At 43.2% G+C, this 27,580-nt stretch overlaps 1 protein-coding gene across 1 annotated transcript in view; it reads left to right on the top strand.

The window, feature by feature from the left end:
- LOC111964067 (arrestin domain-containing protein 1-like) overlaps positions 1-20,656 on the top strand; it is a 51,770-nt gene extending 31,114 nt beyond the window's left edge. Inside the window, exons 3-8 of the mRNA XM_023987752.2 lie at positions 12,121-12,171; positions 14,703-14,857; positions 16,577-16,759; positions 18,058-18,234; positions 18,809-19,274; positions 19,456-20,656. Of these exons, the coding sequence (XP_023843520.1) occupies positions 12,121-12,171; positions 14,703-14,857; positions 16,577-16,759; positions 18,058-18,234; positions 18,809-19,274; positions 19,456-19,523 (1,100 nt within the window). The 3' untranslated portion in view covers positions 19,524-20,656. The remainder of the gene's footprint in view (positions 1-12,120; positions 12,172-14,702; positions 14,858-16,576; positions 16,760-18,057; positions 18,235-18,808; positions 19,275-19,455) is intronic.
- The last annotated feature ends 6,924 nt before the right edge of the window (positions 20,657-27,580 follow it).

The following is a 27,580-nucleotide window of genomic DNA, read 5'->3' as shown; positions in this document are numbered from 1 at the left end:
CTCGGGGGACCCATTCTGTGAGCTTGTGTGGCCTACCACTTCACGGCTGAGCCGTTGTTGCTCCTAGACGTTTCCACTTCCACTTAAAGTTAACCCGGGAAGCTTTAGCAGGGCAGAAATGTGACAAACTGACTTGTTGGAAAGGTAGCATCCTACGTTGACAGTGCCACTTTGAAAGTCACTGAGCTCTTCAGTACGGGCCATTCTACTGCCAATGTTCGTCTATGGAGATTGGATGGCCGTGTGCAAGATTTTATACACCTGTCAGTAATGGGTGTGGCTGAAATAGCCGAATCCACTAATTTGAAGGAGAGTGTAAATGTGAAACTATCAAACAGGTATCTATTTATTCAGTCTTTATTGAAGCTGGTGTGATCACAGATTGTGAATTGCAAATATGAATCTAGTCAGATTTGGCTGGCCATATTACTACTTGTCTAATAGACATTTCTTGCGGTCAATATTAATTACTGTCTCATTAACACTCAGTTGTGTAACGACAGATCAGTTCCATGCCTGTCTGTTTTATGTCCTAGTTAGTGGTTGTAATGTTCCGTCAATCCATTGGATCAGTTAAGGGGAATTTAATTAGATGCACTTGAATGTCTTTGCTGCTCAAAATTCCAGTCGAGCTGATTTAATATTTTTGATGTAATTTAGCCTCACAGAAGCATGTGAAATCCAGGACTATTCTTAGATCAAAGAACAACCATTTCCGAGAGCTGAAAGCAGTTGGAATCCAAGTACTGACTGTGCATGTTGCATACAAATAGGCGGAGGCATGCACAAACCCAAGCACAAGCTTTTACAGTGATTGTAGACGTTCTAGCATGCATGCATACAAATATGTTGGAGGTCCTTTAAGTGACACCTTATTTGTTTTCATTTCTTTGTAGAATTCCAATGTGTGTGCCGATCCTATACCACACATCAATCACGTAAACATCCCAAGAGATTATTAGAATCATCACTGGATGGGTTTGTGTAATTTACCACTTTTAACTATCCCAACACCTCTGACGCACACACACACACACACACACACACACACACACACACACACACACACACCACCACACACACACACACACACACACACACACACACACACACACAACACACACACACACACACACACACACACACACACACACACACACACACACACACACACACACCAAAACTGGAGAGTCATAAATAATTAATTTCACATCCTCCTCTCATCTCCTCTTTATCTCAGTGTTTTTTTCCTATCCCATTTTTCCTCCCAACAATGGGCTCCTCTGCCTCTAGGTTATGTGACGCAGGCACAGCAGGGACACTAAGACAGGGAGGGGGACAGTGGTGGCCAACCACACAAGGGGACAAGCGTGACCACTGTGGCTGACTATTAATGTGGTATGCCAGCCACACATGTAGAGTATGGGAGGGTACGCTGGGATGAGGCAGCGTACCCTCCCATACTCTGCTACTTCTGTTCATGTGACCCTCAGATATATCCTGCAGATGGTAGGGTGGTGTGTGTGTGTGTGTGTGACTGCGGTAAGCTGTCAGTCATCTTTAGCCAAACTGTGAAGAGGTGTTTGCATCTCATCTCTTTCCCAGTAGTCAGTGGATCAGTGCAAAGTTCCTGTACAAGTGTCTAAAAAGCCTCTATTGGTGGCTTTGGGTTTTTAGGAACAAATAACAAGTGATTCTGTGACCAGGTTTCCATCCAACCTTTTTATGCAAGTAAAGTACATGTCAGATAAAAAAAATCTGAAAAAAACCTCAAAAAACTAAATATGCTAGACAAGGTGGAATCTTTTTGTGTCGGTAATATGAATTATATGTGAAATGTTGGGGGAAATGCTTTTATGCGAAAATGGGAATTTAACCAGAAAAGGTATGTTTATGTGCGCTACACCATCATGCACAGCCTTTTATCTGCACCAAGTCAATTTGATGGAAACACATCTCTGGTAGGAAAATGCGCATATTGTTTTTATGCAGAGTTTTGAATATAAAACCTGTCGCCAATTGGATGTTAACCTAGCTGGTTACCATGAGGGGCCCCTGTGTTGAGGATCAGCGTGGCGGATGTGTTGTTACCTACCCTCATCACCTGGGGGCGACCCGTCAGGAAGTGCAGGATCCAGTTACAGAGAGAGGTGTTTAATCCCAGGTCCTTAGCTTAGTGATGAGCTTTGTGGGCACTATGGTGTTGAACACGGAGCTGTAGTCAATGAACAGCATTGCGTCATCTGCGGATCTGTTGGGACGGTATGCAATTTGGAGTGGGTCTCAGGTTTCCGGGATGATGGTCTTGATGTGAGCCATGACCAGCCTTTCAAGACCCTTCATGGCTACCGACATGTTACCTTCGTTTTCTTCGGCACAGGGACTATGGTGGTCTGCTTGAAACATGTAGGTATTACATACTCGGTCAAGGAGAGGTTGAAAATGTCAGTGAAGACTTGCCTGTTGGTTTGCGCATGCTCTGAGTACACGTCCTGGTAATCTGTCTGGCCACGCAGCCTTGTGAATGTTGATCTGTTTCAAGGTCTTGCTCACATCGGCTACGGAGAGCGTGATGACACAGTCATCTGGAACTGGTGCTCTCATGCATGCTTCAGTGTTGCTTGCCTCGAAGCGAGCATAAAAGGTAATTAGCCCGTCTAGCAGGCTCGCGTCACTGGGCAGCTCGTGGCTGTGTTTCTCTTTGTAGTCCATAATAGTTTGCAAGCCCTGCCACATCCGACGAGCATCAGAGCCGGTGTAGTAGGATTCAATCTTAATCCTGTATTGACGCTTTGCCTGTTTGATGGTCCTTCTGATGGCATAGTGGGATTACTTGTAAGCGTCCGGATTCGTGACCCGCTTCTTGAAAGCGGCAGCTCTAGCCTTTAGCTCGGTGCGGATGTTGCCTGTAATCCATGGCTTCTGGTTGAGATACAGTTGAAGTCAGAAGTTTACATACACCTTAGCCAAATACATTAACTCAGTTTTTCACAATTCCTGACATTTATTCCTAGTAAAAAGTCCCTGTCTTAGGTCAGTTAGGATCACCACTTTATTTTAAGAATGTGAAATGTCAGAATAATAGTAGAGAGAATTATTTATTTCAGCTTTTATTTCTTTCATCACATTCCCAGTGGGTCAGAAGTTTTCATACACTCAATTAGTATTTGGTAACATTGCTTTGAATTGTTTAACTTGGGTCAAATGTTTCGGGTAGCCTCCACAAAGCTTCCCACAATAAGTTTGGGTGAATTTTGGCCCATTCCTCTTGACAGAGCTGGTGTAACATTCGCAGTGTATCAAATACTTGTTCTCCCCCACTGTATATATATACACGTGGGAGAACAAGTATTTGAATCACTGCCGATTTTGCAGGTTTTCCTACTTACAAAGCATGTAGAGATCTGTAATTTTTATCATAGGTACACTTCAACTGTGAGAGACGGAATCTAAAAACAAAAATCCAGAAAATCACATTGTATGATTTTTAAGTAATTAATTAGCATTTTATTGCATACATAAGTTATTTGATCACCTACCAACCAGTAAGAATTCCGGCTCTCACGACCTGTTAGTTTTTCTTTAAGAAGCCCTCCTGCTCTCCACTCATTACCTGTATTAACTGCACCTGTTTGAACTCGTTACCTGTATAAAAGACACCTGTCCACACACTCAATCAAACATACTCCAACCTCTCCATGGCCAAGACCAGAGAGCTGTGTAAGGGCATCAGGATAAAATTGTAGACCTGCACAAGGCTGGGATGGGCTACAGGACAATAGGCAAGCAGCTTGGTAAGAAGGCAACAACTGTTGGCGCAATTATTAGAAAATGGAAGAAGTTCAAGATGACGGTCAATCACCCCTGGTCTGGGGCTCCATGCAAGATCTCACCTCGTGGGGCATCAATGATCATGAGGAATGGTGGGATCAGCCCAGAATACACGGCAGGACCTGGTCAATGACCTGAAGAGAGCTGGGACCACAGTCTTCAAAGAAAACCATTAGTAACACACTACGCCATCATGGATTAAAATCCTGCAGCGCACGCAAGGTCCCCCTGCTCAAGCCAGCGCATGTCCAGGCCCGTCTGAAGTTTGCCAATGACCATCTGGATGATCCAGAGGAGGAATGGGAGAAGGTCATGTGGTCTGTGAGACAAAAATAGAGCTTTTTTGTCTAAACTCCACTCGCCGTGTTTGGAGGAAGAAGAGGATGAGTACAACCAAGAACACCATCCCAACCGTGAAGCATGGAGGTGGAAACATCATTCTTTGGGGATGCCTTTCTGCAATGGGGAACAGGACGACTGCACCGTATTGAGGGGAGGATGGATGGGGCCATGTATTGCGAGATCTTGGCCAACAACCTCCTTCCCTCAGTAAGAGCATTGAAGATGGATCGTGGCTGGGTCTTCCAGCATGACAACGACCCAAAACACACAGCCAGGCAACTAGGAGTGGCTCCGTAGAAGCATCTCAAAGTCCTGGATGGCCTAGCCAGTCTCCAGACCTGAACCCAATAGAACATTTTGGAGGGAGCTGAAAGTCCGTATTGCCCAGCGACAGCCCCGAACCTGAAGGATTGGAGAAGTTCTGTATGGAGGAGTGGGCCAAAATCGCCTGCTGCAGTGTGTGCAAACGCTGGTCAAAGCAATACAGGAAACGTATGATCTCTGTAATTGCAAACAAAGGTTTCTGTACCAAATATTAAGTTCTGCTTTTCTGATGTATCAAATACTAATGTCATGCAATAAAATGCAAATTAATTACTTAAAAATCATACAATGTGATTTTCTGGATTTTTGTTTTAGATTCCGTCTCTCACAGTTGAAGTGTACCTATGATAAAAATTACAAACCTCTACATGCTTTGTAAGTAGGAAAACCTGCATAATCGGCAGTGTATCAAATACTTGTTCTCCCCACTGTATATACAGTTGAAGTCGGAAGTTCACATACACTTAGGTTGGAGTCATTGAAACAAATTTTTCAACCACTCCACAAATTTCTTGTTAAAAAACTATAGTTCTGGAAAGTCGGTTAGTACATCTACATGACATGACATCTAAATGACAGAAGTCATTTTTCCAAAAATTGTTTACAGACAGATTATTTCACTTATTCACTGTATCACAAATCCAGTGGGACAGAAGTTTACATACACTCAGTTGTCCTTGCCTTTAAACAGCTTGGAAAATTACAGAAAATTATGTAATGGCTTTAGAAGCTTCTGATAGGCTAATTAACATCATTTGAGTCAATTGGAGATGCACCTGTGGATGTATTTCAAGGCCTACCTTCAAACTCAGTGCCTCTTTGCTTGACCTCATGGGAAAATCAAAAGAAGCAGCCAAGACCTCAGAAAAAAATGGTGGACCTTCACAAGTCTGGTTCATCCTTGGGAGCAATTTCCAAACGCCTGAAGGTACCACGTTCATCTGTACAAACAATAGTATGCAAGTATAAACACCATGGGACCACGCAGCCGCCATACCGCTCAGGAAGGAGACGCGTTCTGTCTCCTAGAGATGAACGTACTTTMGTGCGAAAAGTGCAAATCAATCCCAGAACAACAGCAAAGGACCTTGTGAAGATGCTGGAGGAAACAGGTGCAAAAGTGTCTATATTCACAGTAAAACGAGTCCTATTTCGACATAACCTGAAAGGCCGCTCAGCAAGGAATAAGCCACTGCTCCAAAACCGCCATAAAAAAGCCGAGCTACGGTTTGCAACTGCACATGGGGACAAAGATCGTACTTTTTGGAGAAATGTGCTCTGGTCTGATGAAACAAAAATAGAAGTGTTTGGCCATAATGTTTGGAGGGTAAAGGGGGAGGCTTGCAAGCCGAAGAACACCATCCCAACCGTGAAGTACGGGGTTGGCAATGTCATGTTGTGGGGGTGCTTTGCTGCAGGAGGGACTGGTGCACTTCATAAAATAGATGGCATCATGAGGGAGGAAAACTATGTGGATATATTGAAGCAACATCTCAAGACATCAGTCAGGAAGTTAAAGCTTGGTCGCAAATGGGTCTTCCAAATGGACAATGACCCCAAGCATACTTCCAAAGTTGTAGCAAAATGGCTTAAGGACAACAAAGTCAAGGTATTGGAGTGTCCATCACAAAGCCCTGACCTCAATCCAATAGAAAATTTGTGAGCAGAACTGAAAAAGCGTTTGCGAGTAAGGAGGCCTACAAACCTGACTCAATTACATCAGCTCTGTCAGGAGGAATGGGCCAAAATTCACCCAACTTATTGTGGGAAGCTTGTGGAAGGCTACCCAAAATGTTTGACCCAAGTTAAACAATTTAAAGGCAATGCTATCAAATACTAATTGAGTGTATGTAAACTTCTGACCCACTGGGAATGTGATGAAAGAAATAAAAGCTGAAATACGTCATTCTCTTTACTATTATTCTGACATTTCCCATTCTTAAAATGAAGTGGTGATCCTAACTGACCTGAGGTAGGAAATTTTTACTAGGATTAAATGTCGGGATTTGTGAAAAACTGAGTTTAAATGTATTTGGCTAAGGTGTATGTAAACTTCCGACTTCAACTGTATATATATATATATATATGACATTCTCTTGTTACCTCTCATTCACAGGTGTCCATCTCAATAAACCTGGGCGTACCTGGAACTACCACCACTCTCGTTGTCGGACAGTCAGAGAATGCATTTGGCCTCATTGCTGCAAGGATGAGAATTTTTGATGGACACACAGACTCAGTTCTTTGTGTGCACTGTGTTTTAATTTAGATTAGCTTGAACTACACCACAAGTAGAAGAAAGCCAGTCAAATCTGTGGCACACAGCTCTTCTGTACTTTGTCAGCGCAAATAGAATGCATTCAAACACCTTGTGTTGAGATGAAGCAATGCTTTTTCAGCACACAAATAAACCTTTATTATTGCTTCTGAAAGTAAACCACAGTACAAAAGTCTCTGCTGAGAACAGACATGTAAACAAGTGTCTATGGAATAAAATGTGCCAGTATAGTTACAAATATTTCTGAATATACAGTGAGGGAAAAAAGTATTTGATCCCCTGCTGATTTTGTACGTTTGCCCACTGACAAAGAAATTATCAGTCTATAATTTTAATGGTAGGTTTATTTGAACAGTGAGAGACAGAATAACAACAAAAATATCCAGAAAAATGCATGTCAAAAATGTTATAAATTYATTTGTATTTTAATGAGGGAAATAAGTATTTGACCCCTTCTCAATCAAAAAAGATTTCTGGCTCCCAGGTGTCTTTTATACAGGTAACGAACGGAGATTAGGAGCACACTCTTAAAGGGAGTGCTCCTAATCTCAGTTTCTTACCTGTATAAAAGATACCTGTCCACAGAAGCAATCAATCAATCAGATTCCAAACTCTCCACCATGGCCAAGACCAAAGAGCTCTCCAAGGATGTCAGGGACAAGATTGTAGACCTACACAAGGCTGGAATGGGCTACAAGACCATCGCCAAGCAGCTTGGTGAGAAGGTGACAACAGTTTCTGTGATTATTCGCAAATGGAAGAAACACAAAAGAACTGTCAATCTCCCTCAGCCTGGGGCTCCATGCAAGATCTCACCCCGTGGAGTTGCAATGATCATGAGAACGGTGAGGAATCAGCCCAGAACTACACAGGAGGATCTTGTCAATGATCTCAAGGCAGCTGGGACCATAGTCATCAAGAAAACAATTGGTAACACACTARGCCGTGAAGGACTGAAATCCTGCAGCGCCCGCAAGGTCCCCCTGCTCAAGAAAGCACATATACATGCCCGTCTGAAGTTTGCCAATGAACATCTGAATGATTCAGAGGACAACTGGGTGAACGTGTTGTGGTCAGATGAGACCAAAATGGAGTTCTTTGGCATCAACCCAACTTGCCGTGTTTGGAGGAGGAGGAATGCTGCCTATGACCCCAAGAAACCATCCCCACCGTCAAACATGGAGGTGGAAACATTATGCTTTGGGGGTGTTTTTCTGCTAAAGGGACAGGACAACTTCACCGCATCAAAGGGACGATGGACGGGGCCATGTACCGTCAAATCTTGGGTGAAAACCTCCTTCCCTCAGCCAGGGTATTGAAAATGGGTCGTGGATGGGTATTCCAGCATGACAATGACCCAAAACACARGGCCAAGGCAACAAAGGAGTGGCTCAAGAAGAAGCACATTAAGGTCCTGGAGTGGCCTAGCCAGTCTCCAGACCTTAATCCCATAGAAAATCTGTGGAGGGAGCTGAAGGTTCGAGTTGCCAAACGTCAGCCTCGAAACCTTAATGACTTGAAGAAGATCTGCAAAGAGGAGTGGGACAAAAACCCTCCTGAGATGTGTGCAAACCTGGTGGCCAACTACAAGAAACGTCTGACCTCTGTGATTGCCAACAAGGGTTTTGCCACCAAGTACTAAGTCATGTTTTGCAGAGGGGTCAAATACTTATTTCCCTCATTAAAATGCAAATCAATTCATAACATTTTTSACATGCGTTTTTCTGSATTTTTTTGTTGATATTCTGTCTCTCACTGTTCAAATAAACCTACCATTAAAATTATAGACTGATCATTTCTTTGTCAGTGGGCAAACGTACAAAATCAGCAGGGGATCAAATACTTTTTTCCCTCACTGTACATATTTCTTAACAGTAGTACAACAGTGGCTGCTATGAACAGACATGTAAACAACAAAAGGGTGAAATATGAAGTGTCAAGAGTGTAGATACAAATATTTATGAGCCATATAAATATTTCGGAACAATAGTAAAACAGTGTCTTATGAACAGACATGTGAGACACACAACATTGCGAACAAGACATGCTCGGAGATCTTGAGATATGTCTTCAATCAATGCCTTTGTGAGTGATGTCTGCAGCTGTTTTCTCCCTTCTTCTCACACCCCTGCTACAGAACTACTGCTGCTGCTCTGTGGCATAGGTGGAGTAGGTCTTGGAGGTGGGCCCAGGATAGAGCTTCCCAGGTCCAGCATGGAGATGTTTCTAATTCCGCACTGCAACTCAGTGCGGGAGATGGGCTGGGAGCCGACCACCAGTCAGTACTGGGGGTAGAGGTAGTGCATGGGGCCGGTGAACAGGCTGTGCTGGGGCGCAGAGAACAAAACCAGGTGCTGTCTCCATTCACTGGTGTTTGTGTCTTGAAAATAAAAAAGTAGAGGGCTATTTAGTACACATCCAAAACATTAATGAATGTCAAAAATCATTAACCGAGACTACAATAGACTATATAATGTACAATATTATATAGAGCCCTTATTGCATGGAACTTCCTTCCATCTCATATTGCTCAAATAAACAGCAAACCTGGTTTAAAAGAAAGGTAAAGCAACACCTCGCGGCACAACACCTCTCCCCTATTTGACCTAGATAGTTTGTGTGTATGTATTGATATGTAGGCTACGTGTGCCTTTTTAAAAGTGTATGTAGTTCTGTCCTTGAGCTGTTTTTGTCTAATGATGTTCTGTATTATGTCATTCTGTATTATGTTTCATGCTTTGTGTGGACCCCAGGAGAGTAGCTTCTGCTTTTGCAACAGCTAATGGGGATCCTAATAAAATACCAATACCAGTGTTGCAAAATTTTGAGCAGAGTTGAGTAGGCCTGGCCTAGCTACACATCTCTGCTCAAACGTTTGCAACATTTTGCCTAACTGGACCTTGCTACCGAACTTTGACTTTGGTGTTACCAATTTGGGAAGCTTATGATTTTCTTTCTATGACAAAATGATGTTTGATCAAAAGTTTTAAAGATCTTTAGTTTAGTTAGTTGACTTGCTTTCCCTGCATGAGTATGCTGCTAGGCTAGCTAGCAATTAGCCAGCCAAGTAGATAGCGCTAGCTATTGTTAGCAAAGCATGGCTACTCTTTTCGTTGACTACAATAGAAAATACAACAACATACACCATCCTTTGGTGAGACGGCATGTTGCTTTCAGTCTTCCCATGCTAAATGTGCCAAACAAGCCAGCAGCAACATTTCTGGAGTAGCGTATCCACCGGCATCTCCACTGCGGCCCTTGTTTCTTTTCTTTGCCTTAACGAACTTGACGCAAACCCTACTCCACTTTTTCAAACAAGTGGTTGGGTTGGCCCCAGCGTCTCCACAATCTCCCTCCATGAATTGGCATTTACATGCTGGTATTTATATAATGAATGACTAGAATCGTACTGGTGAAGGTACTTTTGTACCTCCTCAGTCAATCAATGCTCGAAGTTGTCATTCGCCATGTTGAATCCACACTGAGTTTCGGGCTGAATCGTCAAGAAGCGGAAACTCATGTCACCCCTACGGTTGACCAATCATGGACGAAGGGGCGTAGACTTCGGCTTCCAAACTTCAGCTGGCCCTTGAGAAAAAATGCTGTGTGCCCAAACAGTCGACAAAATCCTAACGAAACTCCAAAACTAACAAAAACATCACAAAATGTCATCATAATATATGTCGAACTGTACCAAACTGGGGGTGAAAAGATCTTTATAATACAACTGCTCTATATTGTTGCATAGCTAGAAAGCTGTACGCGTTTTCAACTGTCTTGAACTGCAGTAGACGGCTCTGTCTCTCACCTAGAGCTCATTTGAAATACAGCCCCATCAACTTTTTTAAAGTTTCACTGTACTGTACTTTCTCTCAGCGGCATGTGGAGACTGGTTCTCTACAGAGTTGAGTGAAAAAGAGAGAGCGAGAGAAGGTGGAAGAATGTGGCTACTACACCCTTGACTTTTCTTGCAAAGAGATGCTTCCTCTAACAGTAAACAAGTGATGTAAATGAAAACGTGGAAATCCCTGAGCGCTTCCCCTTTAGGAAATGGAGACAAACGGAAAACACATTGACGTCTTGATGCAGTGAACGAACGCTGCTATTTGAACAATTTTAATTGGACTGTCGGCTTATGAGGGAATTAATGGCCAGAGAGGCTTTAATGTCTACAAGGTTTTCTATATTATGAAACCTACAGTATCTCTTGGTTTATCGCCTCCATTGGCACAATGTCCTTTTAAAGCCACATTATGAGTGAAATATGAGTGTATTCCCACAAAACTTTCAAAAACTGAAGTTGTATTATCAGAAGTGAAATGATGTCTCTGGAACTGCAGTTGAACAATGTTGTTGGTTTATCACATAAACCTCACTCAGTGGGAAAGTACACACTTAAATTTTAAAAAAGGGTTCCAAAAGGTTTCTGAGGCTGTCCCCATAGTATAACCCTTTTTGTTTCCAGGTAGAACCTGTTTTGGTTCCAGGTATAACTCTTTTGGGTTCCATGAGGTTATTTAAAGGGTTATCCTATGGGGACAGGCAAAGAACCCTTTTTGGTTCTAGATAGCACTTTTTGTTAAAGATTGTCGGTCAACCCTCAGCCCTGCAGGTGTGGTGCTTAACCTAGGGATCTCCATGGTTACCCACTGAGCTGTTCATACACACACACATCGTACTTGCACACCTTTGTGCTGAAATGTCACAGTGGGCTGATCTAGAAAAGCAGAGTGAAAAACATAGTTCCTTATTGTACACCATTGTGAGAGCTGTTGAATATTTAGGGCTCGATTCTATCAGATCTGCGGTTGTTTTGGTGATGTCGGAGGTGGAACTGCATTAGAGCTGTCAAATGCACAAGCGGCTCCTGGCATTATACCTAAAGCAGACATTGCCATTGACTACACAGTATCGCATTAAGAGAAATCCCATGCAGCCTTGTTTACAAGTTCAAACACTGCATATGAAATGTAATCTACACCTCAATTAGGCTGATAGAAATCCTCATTATTTAGTTGAATTATTTTTTATTTGAGTGTCATTATTTCTATATATCCTACACTTTACTGTTCTGAACTTCTAATGTGAGTGGGACACTTTTGGCTTTGTGGCAATGACCACGCGAGTAGCCGCTCTGATTTGACAGCTCTAACGCAGTTACACCTCCGACACCGCCAAAACACCAGCGTTGCGGGTGTCAGATATCGCCTGTTAACGCTTGATCTGATTGAATCAAGGCCTTAGACTGGCCACTAGTCTACCTTGCGCTCTGTGTCTGTACATGTCTGTCTGTCTAAATGTGATTTTGCCTGTCTATCTGACCAAGCTATCTCTATCTCTTACAGGTACCCTGGCAGCTGGCGAGCACAGTTTCCCTTTCCAATTTGTCATCCCAGGTAAGTTTGGGATACGTCTGGAAAACCTGTTGAACTGCATTCCTCCATGTCAACCACATTGAGGTCCATATCAATATTTTTGTCAGTACACTACAGCTGAACTGTTGGTGACTTTTTGAAGGAATCTTGTTTTCAGGTATAACCACTGATAGTGTGAAGTTTCTGAATAGGCACACTGTGTGTTGCTTTTGTAGTATTGCTTAGGGCCCTTGGCTCTTTGTCTAACAATGAAACAATTGGACTGGATATAATATAGCACTATGAATGGTATAAGAACGTTCAGTACAGTTTGTTCAGGTAAATAAAGAAATGCCTTTTCATATCAGAAGTAGGGTACACTATTGAAACTAATGTCTCTACACTTGTGCTACATGCACTTTAATCGTAACTGCCTCAGTCAGCCAGCCCCCCTTGTGTCAGCCAACATCTCCTGTCTAAGTGGGTGATATATGTCAAAGTAGGCCATGTTAGTCACCCCTGGTCAAGGACTAACACAAAGGCCAAGCAAACAAGTGCCAGTAGCCTAGAGACGTATCATGTCCCTACAGACACTCCTTTGTGTCGTAACACATGACATGTAGAATGCTATTCCTTGTTTTCTCCGGAATGCTTTTGACTGGACTGTGAACTCGAGTACATGCAGGTGTGAGGGCACAGACAGTGCAGTGGTTGTCTGTCTATTAGGCCACACTCTGTCTATATATAGTCCTTTAGTCCCGTGGTGCTGTCACTATTTAATTGCTCCTTGTGGGCCCCCTGCAATCACCCTGCTGCCCTCCCTTCTCCACGTCCCTCCTTCCCCCGTCGTCAACAGAACGGCAACAGAATACATGATAATTACAGAGCTGATGATTGAATCATCCAGGCACTTAATTGAGCCGCGTGGCCCAGTGGCAGTGCCCCCTGCTGGTTGTCAGGTCAGGGGCTGACAGGGGAGGCTTTAAAATCCACATTTAATAGCGCCTCCAAATGGGATGCTACATTAAAACTGGTGTTCGTACTGTGAAGATTGTTGAATGTACTTAAACACTTAAAGTAAAGACTTGAAAAAAGGAGCCCTTGGTTCTGTGGAGAAGGCTGGAGAAGAGGAGCAAGTGGTAGAAGAGGCCAGCCAGCCACTCTTTCCTTAGGGAGATGTGGCTGGCCTGGTGCTGTGTTCCCTCTGGCCAGGAGCCTGTCTGTGTCTGTTCTGCCAAGCCTTCTGCACCCAGACTGCTGCTACTCACTAATCCTTTTTGACAGCAGGCAATTCCCCTGTGAAGCACCCGCTGCTGACATGATCATTTAACCTTTTACTGCAGTGGGCTAAATCAGGGTAGTCTTAAACAAATCTACTTTGGAAAAAAAAGTATACACCTAACACTTATGGTTATGGGCTTAAAAAAAAGAAGACACCTGTACCATATCAGATATAGAGTTGAAATGTATTACATTTTTAGTTTGCAGCCCAATATTACACTTTATATACACCACAGAAGACTGAAATATAACAAAACCGTTTGACATAGAAACACCAGATTTTTGGCAGGTTTTTTATATTAATAACATTCCACCCGTGAGGCCACTAGAGGATGATTTGGTCATTTGTCTGCAGGAAAGGGCTACAAGAGGAGGAGGGCTGAATTGGAATTGATAATAATGAGAATGTGAGAGACTGAATTGTGTGTTCTGTATGCATCTCTGTCCTTCATAAGTCTTCCATTTTGCGTTATCTATTTATTCCAATGATTCATAGGAAAATCCTATAATGTATTTCTTTAAAAGCATGACATTGGACACAATACATTCCAATTTGAATGTATCAGCACCTGTCGTGCTTTATGAGCTGAATACAGGAGATGGATATTCAGTATGAACATTTCTTTAACCCAGTATGACATTTGTAAATGTATTCAGATTGCAGATAACATGTTTTCCAAGGTCTTTCTCTGAGACTCTGATCCATCCTCTCATCTCTATCTCTTTTTGTACTAAGCTTCATCCTACCATTCTCCATTTCCTCTCTCCGTCCAACCTCTCAGAATAGTTATTTTTGTCTTTCTCTTCAGTTTCCGTTCCTCCATCTCTCCTCCTCTATCCTCTGTCCTTTCGGAAGTCTGTAAATAAACTCTGTCCTCCCCCTGTCCTGTTAGGAGGGGATTTGTGCAGATCAGACAGATAGGCACAGACACTTAGTGACAGCGCTGCTAGGAGCCCTGAGTATCTGTCCCCCTGTCCTGATCTATCTGCTTCCCACTGCTCAGACCAAGCACTGACTAGCCCTCCTCTGATAAAGTACACACACTGACCAGCCACCATTTTAGACTGCCACCCTGTTTTGGTCAGAATCTCGTATTCCCATTTATAGGTTTCACCTGCAGACAGCAGAGGCTTTATGAAAGAAATGAAACAGCTGTGGTCTATGTTGCTGCTGTAGCAGTTGATATTGTGAAATTATTTATGTCCAAGAGTTACATTTAGTATACAATCTTAAACTCTCTGTGGTCAATCTCGCTCTGTCTAATAACTGTGTTTGTCTCTGTCCAACTCAGTGGCTGCCCCAACCTCCTTTGAAGGGCCCTTTGGGAAAATTGTTTACCGTGTGAGAGTCGTCATAGACACACCGCGCTTCTCCAAGGACTACAAGTCCCAGAAGCCCTTTTACCTACTCAACCTGCTCAACCTCAATCAAGTGCCCGACATTGAGGTAAAGACCACCAGTCACCAATGTCTCAGCACTGTCTCACTGTCTGAACATGTGTTATTATGCAGTCATTTCAATGAAAATATACATGAAATTAGTTGCAAAATTAATAGGAAATATAGTCAAGACGTTGACAAGGTTATAAATAATGATTTTTAATTGAAATAATAATTGTGTCCTTTAAAACTTTGCTTTCGTCAAAGAATCCTCCATTTGCAGCAATTACCGCCTTGCAGACCTTTGGCATTCTAGTTGTCAATTTGTTGAGGTAATCTGAAGAGTCTTCGCCCCATGCTTCCTGAAGTTGGATTGGCTTGATGGGCACTTCTTACGTACCGTACGGTCAAGCTGCTCCCACAATAGCTCAATAGGGTTGAGATCCGATGTCTGTGCTGGCTACTCCATTATAGACAGAATACCAGCTGACTGCTTCTTCCCTAAATTGTTCTTGCATAGTTTGGAGCTGTGCTTTGGGTCATTGTCCTGTTGTAGAAGGAAATTGGCTCCAATTAAGCGCCGTCCACAGGGTATGGCATGGCGTTGCAAAATGGAGTGATAGCCTTCCTTCTTCAAAATCCCTTTTACCCTGTACAAATCTCCCACTTTACCACCACCAAAGCACCCCAGACCATCACATTGCCTCCACCATGCTTGACAGATGGCGTCAAGCACTCCTCTTGCATCTTTTCATTTTTTCTGCGTCTCACGGATGTTCTTCTTTGTGATCCGAACACCTCAAACTTAGATTTGTCTATCCATAACACTTTTTTCCAATCTTCCTCTGTCCAGTGTCTGTGTTATTTTGCCCATCTTAATCTTTTCTTTTTATTGGCCAGTCTGAGATATGGCTTTTTCTTTGCAACTCTGCCTAGAAGGCCAGCATCCCGGAGTCGCCTCTTCACTGTTGACGTTGAGACTGGTATTTTGTGGGTACTATTTAATGAAGCTGCCAGTTGAGGACTTGTGAGGCGTCTGTTTCTCAAACTAGACACTCAAATGTACTTGTACTCTTGCTCAGTTGTGCACCGGGGCCTCCCACTCCTCTTTCTATTCTGGTTAGAGACAGTTTGCGCTGTTCTGTAAAGGGAGTAGTACACAGCCTTGTTTTATTGCTTCTTTAATCAAAACAACAGTTTTCAGCTGTGCTAACATAATTGCAAAAGGGTTTTATAATGATCAATTAAACTTTTAAAAGAATACACTTGGATTAGCTAACACAATGTGCCATTGGAACACAGGAGTGATGGTTGCTGATAATAGGCCTCTGTACGCCTATGTAGGTATTCCATTAAAAATCAACCGTTTCCAGCTACAACAGTCATTTACAACATGAACAATGTTTTTTTTAAATCCATATTTTAATGGATTAAAAAAATTGCTTTTCTTTCAAAAACAAGGACACTTCTAAGTGACCCCAAACTTTTGAACGGTGGTGTGTATATATAGTACTTGGCTATAGACTGTGTACTGGAACAGTATATATTTCTGAAGAGGACAGTGGACTGACTACCTGTAGAGTGCCCACTTATTTGATCATGCCTTATTTTGTTTGATAGTTATGGGATTTGATTTCTGCACGATGAGCGCAATAAAACCACTTTCTCATCCATAATTAAAGATTACAAGAGGTCTTCCCCCCAGCTCTTATTTCTGTTACTACGCTCTGTTCATCTGTCCCTCAGAACTGGTTGTTTTACCCTTCCTATGACTGCTTCTCCCCAGCAACCCAGTTATGCTGTGACCACTAAGAGATTCAGCTATCTCCTGGTGAAGACGGGCACCCTCATGCTGAAGGCTTGCAGTGACCTGAGGGGATACACACCAGGCCAGATCATCAGACTAGCCACTGAGATCCACAACAAGTCAGGCAAGGACACGGGCTGCGTGCTGGCCAGTCTCATACAGGTACCACACGACCACGGTCTCACGGTTTCATGTTGCTACTAGTGTAACTTCTGATCAAATGCTGATACACTATATATACTAAAGTATGTGGACACCCCTTCAAATTACTGGATTCGGCTATTTCAACCACACTGTTGCTTGACAGTTGTATAAAATTTAGCACACAGCCATGCAATTTCCATAGACAAACATTGGCAGTAGAATGACCTTACTGGAGAGCTCAGTGACTTTCAATGTGGCACTGTCTTCCAACAAGTCAGTATATCAAATTTCTGCCCTGCTGGAGCTGCCCCGGTCAACTGTAAGTGCTGTTATTGTGAAGTGGAAATGTCTAGGAGCAACAATGGGTCAGCCGCGAAGTAGTAGATCACACAAGTTCACAGAGCAGAACCGCCGAATGCTGAAGCGTGTAGCGCGTAAAATTTGTCTGTCCTCTGTTGCAACACTCACTACTGAGTTCCAAACTGCCTCTGGAAGCAACGTCAGCTTAAGAACTGTTCGTCAGAAACTTAATGAAATGGGTTTCCATGGCCGAGCAGCCGCACACAAGCCTAAGATCACCATGCGCAATGCCAAGCGTCGTCTGGAGTGGTGTTAAGCTCACCGTCATTGGACTCTGGAGCAGTGGAAATGCGTTCCCTGGAGTGATGAATCACGCTTCACCATCCGGCAGTCCGACAGACGAATCTGGGTTTGGCGGATGCCAGGAGAACACTACCTGCCCGAATGCATATTGCCAACTGTTAAGTTTGGTGGAGGAGGAATAATGGTCTGAGGCTGTTTTTCATGGTTCGGGCTAGGCCCCTTAGTTCCAGTGAAGGAAAATTGTAATGCTACAGCATACAATTACATTCTAGACTATTCTGTGCTTCCAACTTTGTGGCAATAGTCTGGGGAAGGCCCTTTCCTGTTTCATCATGACAATGCCCCCGTGCACTAAGTGAGGTCCATGCAGAAGTGGTTTGTCGAGATTGGTGTGGAAGAACTTGACTGGCCTGCCCAGAGCCCTGACCTCAACCCCATCGAACACCTTTGGAACACCTTTGTGTGCCTGATCTCGCTAATGCTCTTGTGGCTGAATGGAAGTACCTTCAGCAATGTTCCAACATCGAGTGGAAAGCCTTCCCAGAAAAGTGAAGGCTGTTATAGCAGCAAAGATGCAGCTGTACACATACTTTTGAGTATTTTTAGTGTACATATTTGATCTGTAGTGTTTGTCTGTATTGTTTACTCTAGGCTGTATGTTTGTTGAATGTAGATCTTGTCTCTGATACCCCTCCTCCTTTTCTCTTGCTCAGAAAGTGACTTATAAGACCAAACGAGCTTTGTATGACCTGCGGACCATAGCAGAGGTAGAGGGGGCGGGAGTGAAGGCGGGGAAACACGCTGAGTGGCGAGAGCAGATCATCGTACCGCCCCTCCCCCAGTCTGCCCTGGCCGGCTGCAGCCTCATAGAGATTGACTACTTCATCCAGGTTAGTAACATCCTCAATCGAGTGCTCTGATGGGCATCCGCCCGAGTACAGCATGTTGTTCACAGGTGGTATTTCACAGTTTTAGCAGTTGTACAGTGTTCATTCTATAGAGTTCAGGTGGGCCCTTCGCGCTTCAGAAAACAAAGGCAAGGAGGGGTGCTCAACAACAATGACAAAAATCATGAGAGTTGCTTACCAAGAAAAACTTCCAAAAGGACTAATTAGAGGTTAAAACGTCCTTTTGGAAGTTTTTCTTGGTAAGCCATTCTCATACTCTTCATTCTGTAGTTATAGTTGCAATATGAACCAGACAATGTTCCTCATACAGTATCATACTGTAGTAATCCTCTCATTAACCCAATGCACCTGCCATGTAGTATGCTGTAAGTCATTCATGCTCAGTTTCAGAGGTCTCTTTTGAGTTCAGGGATTATAACTATTGTAATCTGAACAGATCAGATGTCTTGGTCGTCATACAGTATGGCAAAGCCATTTGTGTCAGTACTGTACTTAAAGAATCACCTGGGATGACAGGATATTTCACATTAACATTGTGTCTTTGTGATCGCTGCAGGTATCACTAAAATCCCCTGAGACGGTTGTCACTTTACCCATCTACATCGGGAACATCGCTGTCAACTTGACCCCGTCACGAGCTATGCCTTCAACCCCAGCCCCAACACCCATCAGCCCTAACACCGGCCTGGAAGGGGTTACCCCCAGCGCACCCCCAGCTGAGGAGGACCTGGAGGAGGAGTTGGGTGCAGGGGGTTCAGTCAGCGAGGAGATCCCCACTAAGAGCCACTCCCAGCAGGACCAATCCGGCCAGCCACCCACCATGTCCCCCAGTGCATTCAGCTACGCTCCCGGTGCAGCTTTCCCACCCAGCCAGCGACGTGCCGACGACACCTCTGCGCCTCTGTTCTGTGTGTCCACTGGGTCCACCATCCCTTTCTTCACAGAGGGAAACGTCACCCCAGTACCCACGTCCTGTCCTCTCATACTCCCCCCTGAGTACAGCACCTGGGACTACCCACATGGTGAGTTACCCCTGCCTAATACAGCACTATTACATAGTTAGTCACCACTTGCTGCTCCTACACACAGTTTAACCTGTCTGGAGTTGATTCTGTAAATCACTTCTGTGTCATTATGATGATAAATGAACAATGGCCTACTATTAGTCGGTCTGTTTCTCTGGTTTGTATGTGGATCTTACAGAACCCCCTCCCACCTATGAGGAGAGCTGCAGCAGCAACAACTCCAGCTTCAACAACAGCAGGCCGTAGAGGAGAGGGGACTGAGCATAATGCAGCTCAAAACTGCAATTACCCTCCCTACAGGACAAATAGGGTACTGCAGCCCTAGCTCCAAGGGGACAGAAGACGCTAACCTCCTAAATGTTACACTTAAACAGGGCTCTCCAACCCTGTTCCTGGAGCTACCCTCCTGTAGGTTTTCACTCCTACCCTGTTCCTGGAGCTACCCTCCTGTAGGTTTTCACTCCGACCCTGTTCCTGGAGCTACCCTCCTGTAGTTTTTCACTCCGACCCTGTTCCTGGAGCTATCCTCCTGTAGGTTTTCACTCCGACGCCAGTTGTAACAGACCTGATTCAGCTTATCAACCAGCTAATTATTAGAATCAGGTGCGCTAAAATAGGGTTGGAGTGAAAACCTACAGGACTGTAGCTCTCCAGGAACAGGGTTGGAGAGCCCTGCTCTAAATATGTTTAAAAAAGGGATCATATCTGTTGTTTTTTATGTGTGTGTCTTATGATGGTTTATACCCTTTTTCTCCATGACTAAAATGTCCTGCTATTATATAGATGGCATGAGAGAGAACATGAACTGTGTCTAATATTAGCACTTCAGAGTAAACATATAGTGGGTATGATATTCTATGATTAGAGCCTATTGGAGGCTAAACATTTTTGCATTTGAGAATATTCTTGCATCTATGATGCCTTGAAATTGTTGTAGGCCTGCTACTGTCTCTCCTTCATCCTTCAGACACAAACAAAAGCTGGCCTTTGTTGTAGTTTCTTTCCAAATGTGCACACTACTGTAATTGCGATCCATCACTGTCCACTTCCACCACAGTGGCTCCGTCTTTTGATGGGTGGAGTCGGGCTGGCCTAGCTGGACATCAGGACCTGAGCATGCCTACCCCCTGGTGGCCATCAACGGAAGAGAATGTTGCCCATTGGGAAGCTTCTGACCTTCACTAAGGACACTATTTAATCTGTAAAGCGCTGCAGATTCCACGATAGAAATGTAGAGGTCAATTCCCATTGAGCCGACATATGCAGCGTTTAGACATATGCAGCGTTTAGACATATGCAGCGTTTAGACATATGCAGCGTTTAGACATATGCAGCGTTTAGACATATGGCAGCGTTTAGACATATGCAGCGTTTAGACATATGCAGCGTTATAGCACGATATGCAGCGTTTAGACATATGCCCCAGCGTTTAGACATATGCAGCGTTTAGACATATGCAGCGTTTAGACATATGCAGCGTTTAGACATATGCAGCGTTTAGACATATGCAGCGTTTACAGTGAATGCAGTACCCGCTAAAGCAGGAACATGGCCTTTAAATTTCAAGCACGCTGTAAAGATGCAATGCGGATTGAATAGATCCCTAAAGCACTGGAGCTCAATGATGCCTGCTAAGTAGAACATACTCCCTCAACCTGTGATCTACTGACCAGGGGCTTCATATCTTGTCACACGTCATCATCTTGAAACAGACAAGTGGGACATTGTACTCTTGGGTGTGTAGGGGTAATTGACATAGCAAGGATTGATATGCATTTATGACATCTGATGCAAACACTTTTACGTTCCTTTTTTCTTTTTTTTTTACCCTGGATACAATTTTTACCTTGATTTTCCCCATGTGGCCTTAACTCCTTCTGTTCTACCTACATTACTATGTGCTGATGAAGACGGTTGTCTTCAAGGTTTCTGTTGCTTTTGAAATGGCAGTCAATGCAGATAACACATTTGTTGGTGCGACAACCAACAGTGTGAAATGTTCAAGCACAAGACAGCACTTTTTGGCAGTTTGAAACAGTGCATGTATATGTCGTTGTGTGTGAATGTGTATGTAGTGTACCAGTTCCTGTAGCCCCTCCTGTCTTTGGCAGTTGATAACGTTGGACAGCTCAGTTTTACAACTGGACATCAGGCAATATCATCCACTGTGTGTTTGTATGAGTGTTGATTTGTATGTCTTGTTTCTGTCTCAATGACAGCCTCCTTTTGTATGTCTAGGCCAACCACACTGTGGCTTATATTTCATACAATTCTGTAATTACAAACTTTAGCACCTGCTGTGGGAATAAATGTATATAGCCATCCCTCCTCTAATGGCAGCCTCGTGCTGTCAAAGCCTTCATATACCAGAAAATAGATGGCAGATGATATTGTGAATTGATCTGCGGTTCAGACCACTGCTCTAAAGGCTCTGAAAGAACCATAGAAATCACACCTCTACTGTATTTACCATCTTCTCAGAGTTTACTCACGTCACTAACAAATTACATCTACTATTGTGTGAAACATACGATTCCTGAAAATATGGCCAAGCTGCTAAATCAAAATTGGCGATATATTGTCAACATTTATGGTCTTAATTTGAGGTTAGGATTAGGAATAAGGTTAGCAGTGTGGTTAAGGTTAGGTTTAAAATATTATTTGATTTTAAGAAGAGAAGTAGATCTTCCGGCTTTGCAGCTTGACCAGAAAGTGACATCCGAAACATACTGTGTAATATGTAATACACTCATTAAACATCACTAGACATAATATTACACCTTCTACTGTGTGAAACATACTGTGTAATGTACATGTCCACTGAGTTGTTGTTAACCCAAGCCTTAACTACATGATCCCAGTTCCCATTAGTCATCATCCTCATCATCATCCAGGTGCTAGAGGTTTGGAATAGGATCTCTTTGTCTAGGAGAATATTGGGAGTGCTTTTGTGGCCCTCCCTGTTTTATCTACTGGTCTCCCCTGGACTGAAGATGCACTGGATGAATACTAAAGTAGCTGTGAAACCCGTGAGGATTTTCCTCAAATGTATTTCAGCTCTGCTTGTGGACCTTGGATCTCCTCTTTTTTAATCCTAGAAAAAGAACAAGACAAATGTGCAATTCTGTTATCTCCGTGTTTGGTACGGCAGCTTAGTTCAAGTCATTTCATGCTGCTTTTATCAATCCTGCCCCACTGTTTTTATTTCTCTTGACCAAAGGTACTATAGCTTTCTAAACTCCAACATGTTTTTCATTGTACATTCTTTCCCCTCACAAATGGGTGAGTGGTGTACATGTGGTTTTGTATTTTTCTACTTGTGAACAGTTTTCTGGTGCATATGGTAGCTATTTGAGAGAGAAAAAATATTATGGAGAAAAAAAAATGTAGCACCCTAGTCAATCAAAATTGTACAGTGTACCAATAAAATGATAATCTGACATATCCTTTGTACTGGTTTTGCAAAGGAAAATGGTTTATTGGGCCCTATATTTACCTGTCCCAAAGCACAAAGATATGTTATGATACTATAAGTGGTTGGATGATAGAGAATACAAGGTGCCGTCAAAGGAAATGGGTCTATCAACTGTTTGAAAAGATGGGAACATATGCCTTGTGTTCTGCCTGTGTAATCCTACATGCCTCGGTGTGACTGATACTATATTTTAGCCTCCTTCCTTACAATGGCATGGCCCAAAGACTGTCCAGTAGCCATGACAATGGGAGCAGCAGGGTAGAGCGTGAGAAGAGCAAGGAAGAAACAGCCTTTTCAGGCATCATCCCCGGGCTCGCCACCTCACTGTTTACCGCAGCATCGCTCATCCTCTGTTGCCATAGAAACTGCTTAGCCCCAATCCACCAGCCTCCCTGTGTCACACATGGACCACAGAGCTCATGTCTGCTTGCATACCTGCCAAGGGATGGAGGGAATATAATCTGCAAGGGCAACATAATATCACAACAGTTCACATAATATGTGCAGAATCACTGCTGGATATTCTATGCTGGTATGTGGCCATTGCTTAATTTTTGTCATGGTGCAACAGCTACACTGTTGTATCTTTTATAATGGAAGTAAATATTGGGGCCACCATCTAGACTATTGCCTTGTCTTCAGCTCCACCACCTGCTGTGATGATATAATGACCCAAACAAGGTGTGTGGGCTACAGGCCTATATCATTATCATCCACAGTAGGGAGACAGAGAGCTAGTGGTGAGTTAAAGTTAGCCCCTGTATATACTCTATATCGTTTGCCATTCTTTTCATAAATTTTTACATACACCACTTGTGAGGTAAATCATTTGAGGGTTTAGAATGTGTGATGTTAGAGAGCGCACAGAAATCCCCTCCCGCTGACCTATTTGTTACGTCACTGTCCTACTACAGCGTCCTTGAATGACTGACCTATCGTCGATCATAAACAATTTGCATTTCATCATAGTAAATTGGACGAGCAATCCAACGCATACATGGATGAAGAAATGGTAAACTGCCTACTTAACTAATGAAATATGGAAGAATTACATGTAGCCTATGAGATTAATGGAAGTATGGTTATAAGTGATTAGAATGATCTAGGCCTAATTATCTAGGGTAAACATACAATGAGCTCACTACCCATTGATAAAAAAATGCTGTTTGGTGTTTCAACCAATTAATCTGGTTGTCAAATCCAAACCAGTTTGTATTCTGAGCCAATCAGATGTTTTATTAAGTTATTGGCAGTTGTGTAAGGTCCTACTAGTGGCTAATTTCAAAGCTGGGGGAAAAAAATACTATGGTTTGGAGGGAAGACACATTTTCCGGATATTTACAGTACTTTCTCAGATAAGTGATCATACATAATTCAAAATGAAGAGATTATTGTTATGTCTTGTGGGTTTCATAACCACGTCTTCATAACAATTCAATAATGATGAGACGGGAGACATGATTTAGTTCAACCATATATATTGAACGTGTTCAGTCTACAACACATAGAACCCCATGCCATGATGCTCTGCGGCACAACCCCAATAGATGGGTTCACTTTTCAACAGGAGAATAACCTTAAACACAAGGCCAAATATACACTGGAGTTGCTTACCAAGATGACAGTGAATGTTTCTGAGTGGACTAGTTACAGTTTTACTTAAATCAGCTAGAAAATATATGGCTAGACTTGAAAATGGCTGTCTAGCAATGATCAACAACCAACTTGACAGAGCTTGACGAATTAAAAAAAAAAGAATGTGCAAATATTGTACAATCCAGGTGTTTTCACAGCTGTAATCACAGCCCAAGGTGATTCTAAAATGTATCGACTCAGGGGTGTGAAAACTTACAGTTCCAGTCAAAGTTGGGACACACCTACTCATTCAAGGGATTTTCTTTATTTTTACTATTTTCTACATTGTAGAATAATAGTGAAGACATCAAAACTATGAAATAAAACATAAGGAATCATGTAGTAACCCAAAAAAAGCGTTAAATAAAACCAATATATTTTATACTTTAGATTCTTCAAAGTAGCCACCCTTTGCCTTGACAGCTTTACACACTCTTGGCATTCTCTCATCCAGCTTCATAGGGTAGTCACCTGGAATGCATTTCAATCAACAGGTGTGCCTTGTTAAAAGTTAACAAGTGGAATTTATTTCCTTCTTAATGCGTTTGAGCCAATCAGTTGTGTTGTGACAAGGTAGGGTTGATATACAGAAGAGAGCCCTATTTGGTAAAAGACAAAGTCCATATTATGGCAAGAGCAGATCAAATAAGCAAAGAGAAAGGACAGTCCATCATTACTTTAAGTCATGAAGGTCAGTCAATGCAGATTTTTTTTTCAAGAACTTTGAAAGTAGTCGAAAAAAGTATCAAGCGCTATGATGAAACTGGCTCTCATGAGGACCGCGAGAAGAAAGGAAGACCCAGTTACCTCTGCTGCAGAGGATAAATTCATTAGAGTTACCAGCCTCAGAAATTGCAGCCCAAATAAATGCTTCAGAGTTCAAGTAACAGACAACCCAACATCAACTGTTCAGAGGAGACTGCTTGACTCAGGCCTTCATGGTCAAATTGCTGCAAAGAAACCACCACTACTACAGGACACCAACAGGATGAAGAGACTTGCGTGGGCCAAGAAACACGAGCAAATGGACTTTAGACTGGTGGAAATCTGTCCTTTGGTCTGATGAGTCCAAATTTTAGATTTTTGGTTCCAACCGGCGTGTCTTTGTGAGACGCAGAGTAGGTGAACGGCTGATCTCTGCATGTGTGGTTCCCACCGTGAAGCATGGAGGAGGTGTGATGGGTGGGGTTGCTTTGCTGGTGATACTGTCAGTGATTTATTTAGAATTCAAGGCACACTTAACCAGTATGGCTACCTCAACCCCTGGGGGCGGCCCGTCAGGAAGTCCAGGAGCGTGTTGCAGACGGAGGTTTTCAGTGCCAGGGTCCTGAGCTTAGTGATGAGCTTGGAGGACACTGTGGTGTTAAACGCTGAGGTGTAGTCAATGAACAACATTCTCACATAGGTGTTGATCTTATCCAGGTGGGAGAGGGCAGTGTGGAGTGAATAGAGATTTCACCATCTGTTTGGGGGGGGGGGGGGGTTGCGATTTGGAGTCTGTCCAGGGTATCTGGGATTGATGGTGTTGATGTGAGCCTGATGAGCAATTCAAAGCATTTCATGGCTAGATGTGAGTGCTATGGGGCGATAGTAATTTAAACAGGTTACCTTGGCATTCTTGGGTACAGGGCCTATGGTGGTGAAAAATGTAGCAACTCTGCGCACTTTTCTGATGAACTCTACGACTGAGCCTCTTTAGCAACTAGTTCCGTGGAAACACTGACTTCTATGCCTTTGCCAAGGTCAGAATACTTTGTTAACAGTCTATTTTGTGTGGCTTCACTCCATATCCCACATACTAGTCTGTCTCTAATGGTGTAATTTAGAACATAAACTATCAGAGCATTGTGAGTTAAATTAACACGGCAGCAAACATTGTCACTGATTCGCCTATTTCTGATTTCTTCTTGGAACCTAAACCTTTCAGCAACTAGTGGTTTTGGTGAAAAGTGCCTTTCATGATTCCCACAATATCACCATACGTCATTTTACCTGGCCTGTCTGGCTGTAGCCTGTGCCATTAAACCCCTACAACTCATCCAGAACGCCGCAGCCCGTCTGGTGTTCAACCTTCCCAAGTTCTCTCACGTCACCCCGCTCCTCCGCTCTCTCCACTGGCTTCCAGTTGAAGCTCGCATCCGCTACAAGACCATGGTGCTTGCCTACGGAGCTGTGAGGGGAACGGCACCTCCGTACCTTCAGGCTCTGATCAGGCCCTACACCCAAACAAGGGCACTGCGTTCATCCACCTCTGGCCTGCTCGCCTCCCTACCTCTGAGGAAGTACAGTTCCCGCTCAGCCCAGTCAAAACTGTTCGCTGCTCTGGCACCCCAATGGTGGAACAAACTCCCTCACGACGCCAGGTCAGCGGAGTCAATCACCACCTTCCGGAGACACCTGAAACCCCACCTCTTTAAGGAATACTGGATAGGATAAAGTAATCCTTCTAACCCCCCCCCCCTTAAAAGAGTTAGATGCACTATTGTAAAGTGGTTGTTCCACTGGATATCATAAGGTGAATGCACCAATTTGTAAGTCGCTCTGGATAAGAGCGTCTGCTAAATGACTTAAATGTAAATCTATGGCCCAGTGACTCCTGTTTGCCTGTTCTGATCATAGAGATCGAGGACTCATCTTTGCATCTGTGTCATTATAGTGTCTGACAGCACCAAAAGATTGACTCAAATTAATAAAGTACTCTATTTTGAAGTAGTTAATTTTCTTCTTCATGATTGGCTGATCGCTCCTGATGACCCGGTTGGACATGACTCCAACAGAGTCACCAGGAGGCATCAGCCAATGAAGTTGGAAGTCCCACCCAGTTGGCTACATTAAAATGGTGGAAGCCCTCAATGGCACTGCCCATGACAACATGGCCTTTTGGCAAATAGAGGCCTCTATGGTTTTGGGCCCGGTATTCCAAAAGCATCTTAAGGCTAATAAATTAATCGTTAGAACCATAGGTCATATGATTATAAGATGAACTTAACTTTAAGATGCTTTTGGGAAACTGGGCTGTGATCTGTCTACTACTCTGAATATCACTGGCTGCTAGTGCTATCTGTTGAAGGCCAAACCACTCCTCTCCACAGGTCTGCAAGCATATTGGGTGATTTTTTAAATGTTTTTTTATTTTTTTAACCAAAACAAAATACCTCACTGATGACTGATATGGTGAAACTAAAGAAGGAAT

Source organism: Salvelinus sp. IW2-2015, linkage group LG5 (assembly GCF_002910315.2).
Source record: "Salvelinus sp. IW2-2015 linkage group LG5, ASM291031v2, whole genome shotgun sequence".
Classification (NCBI taxonomy): Eukaryota; Metazoa; Chordata; class Actinopteri; order Salmoniformes; family Salmonidae; genus Salvelinus; species Salvelinus sp. IW2-2015.
This window is presented reverse-complemented; position numbering and strand designations above follow the sequence as displayed.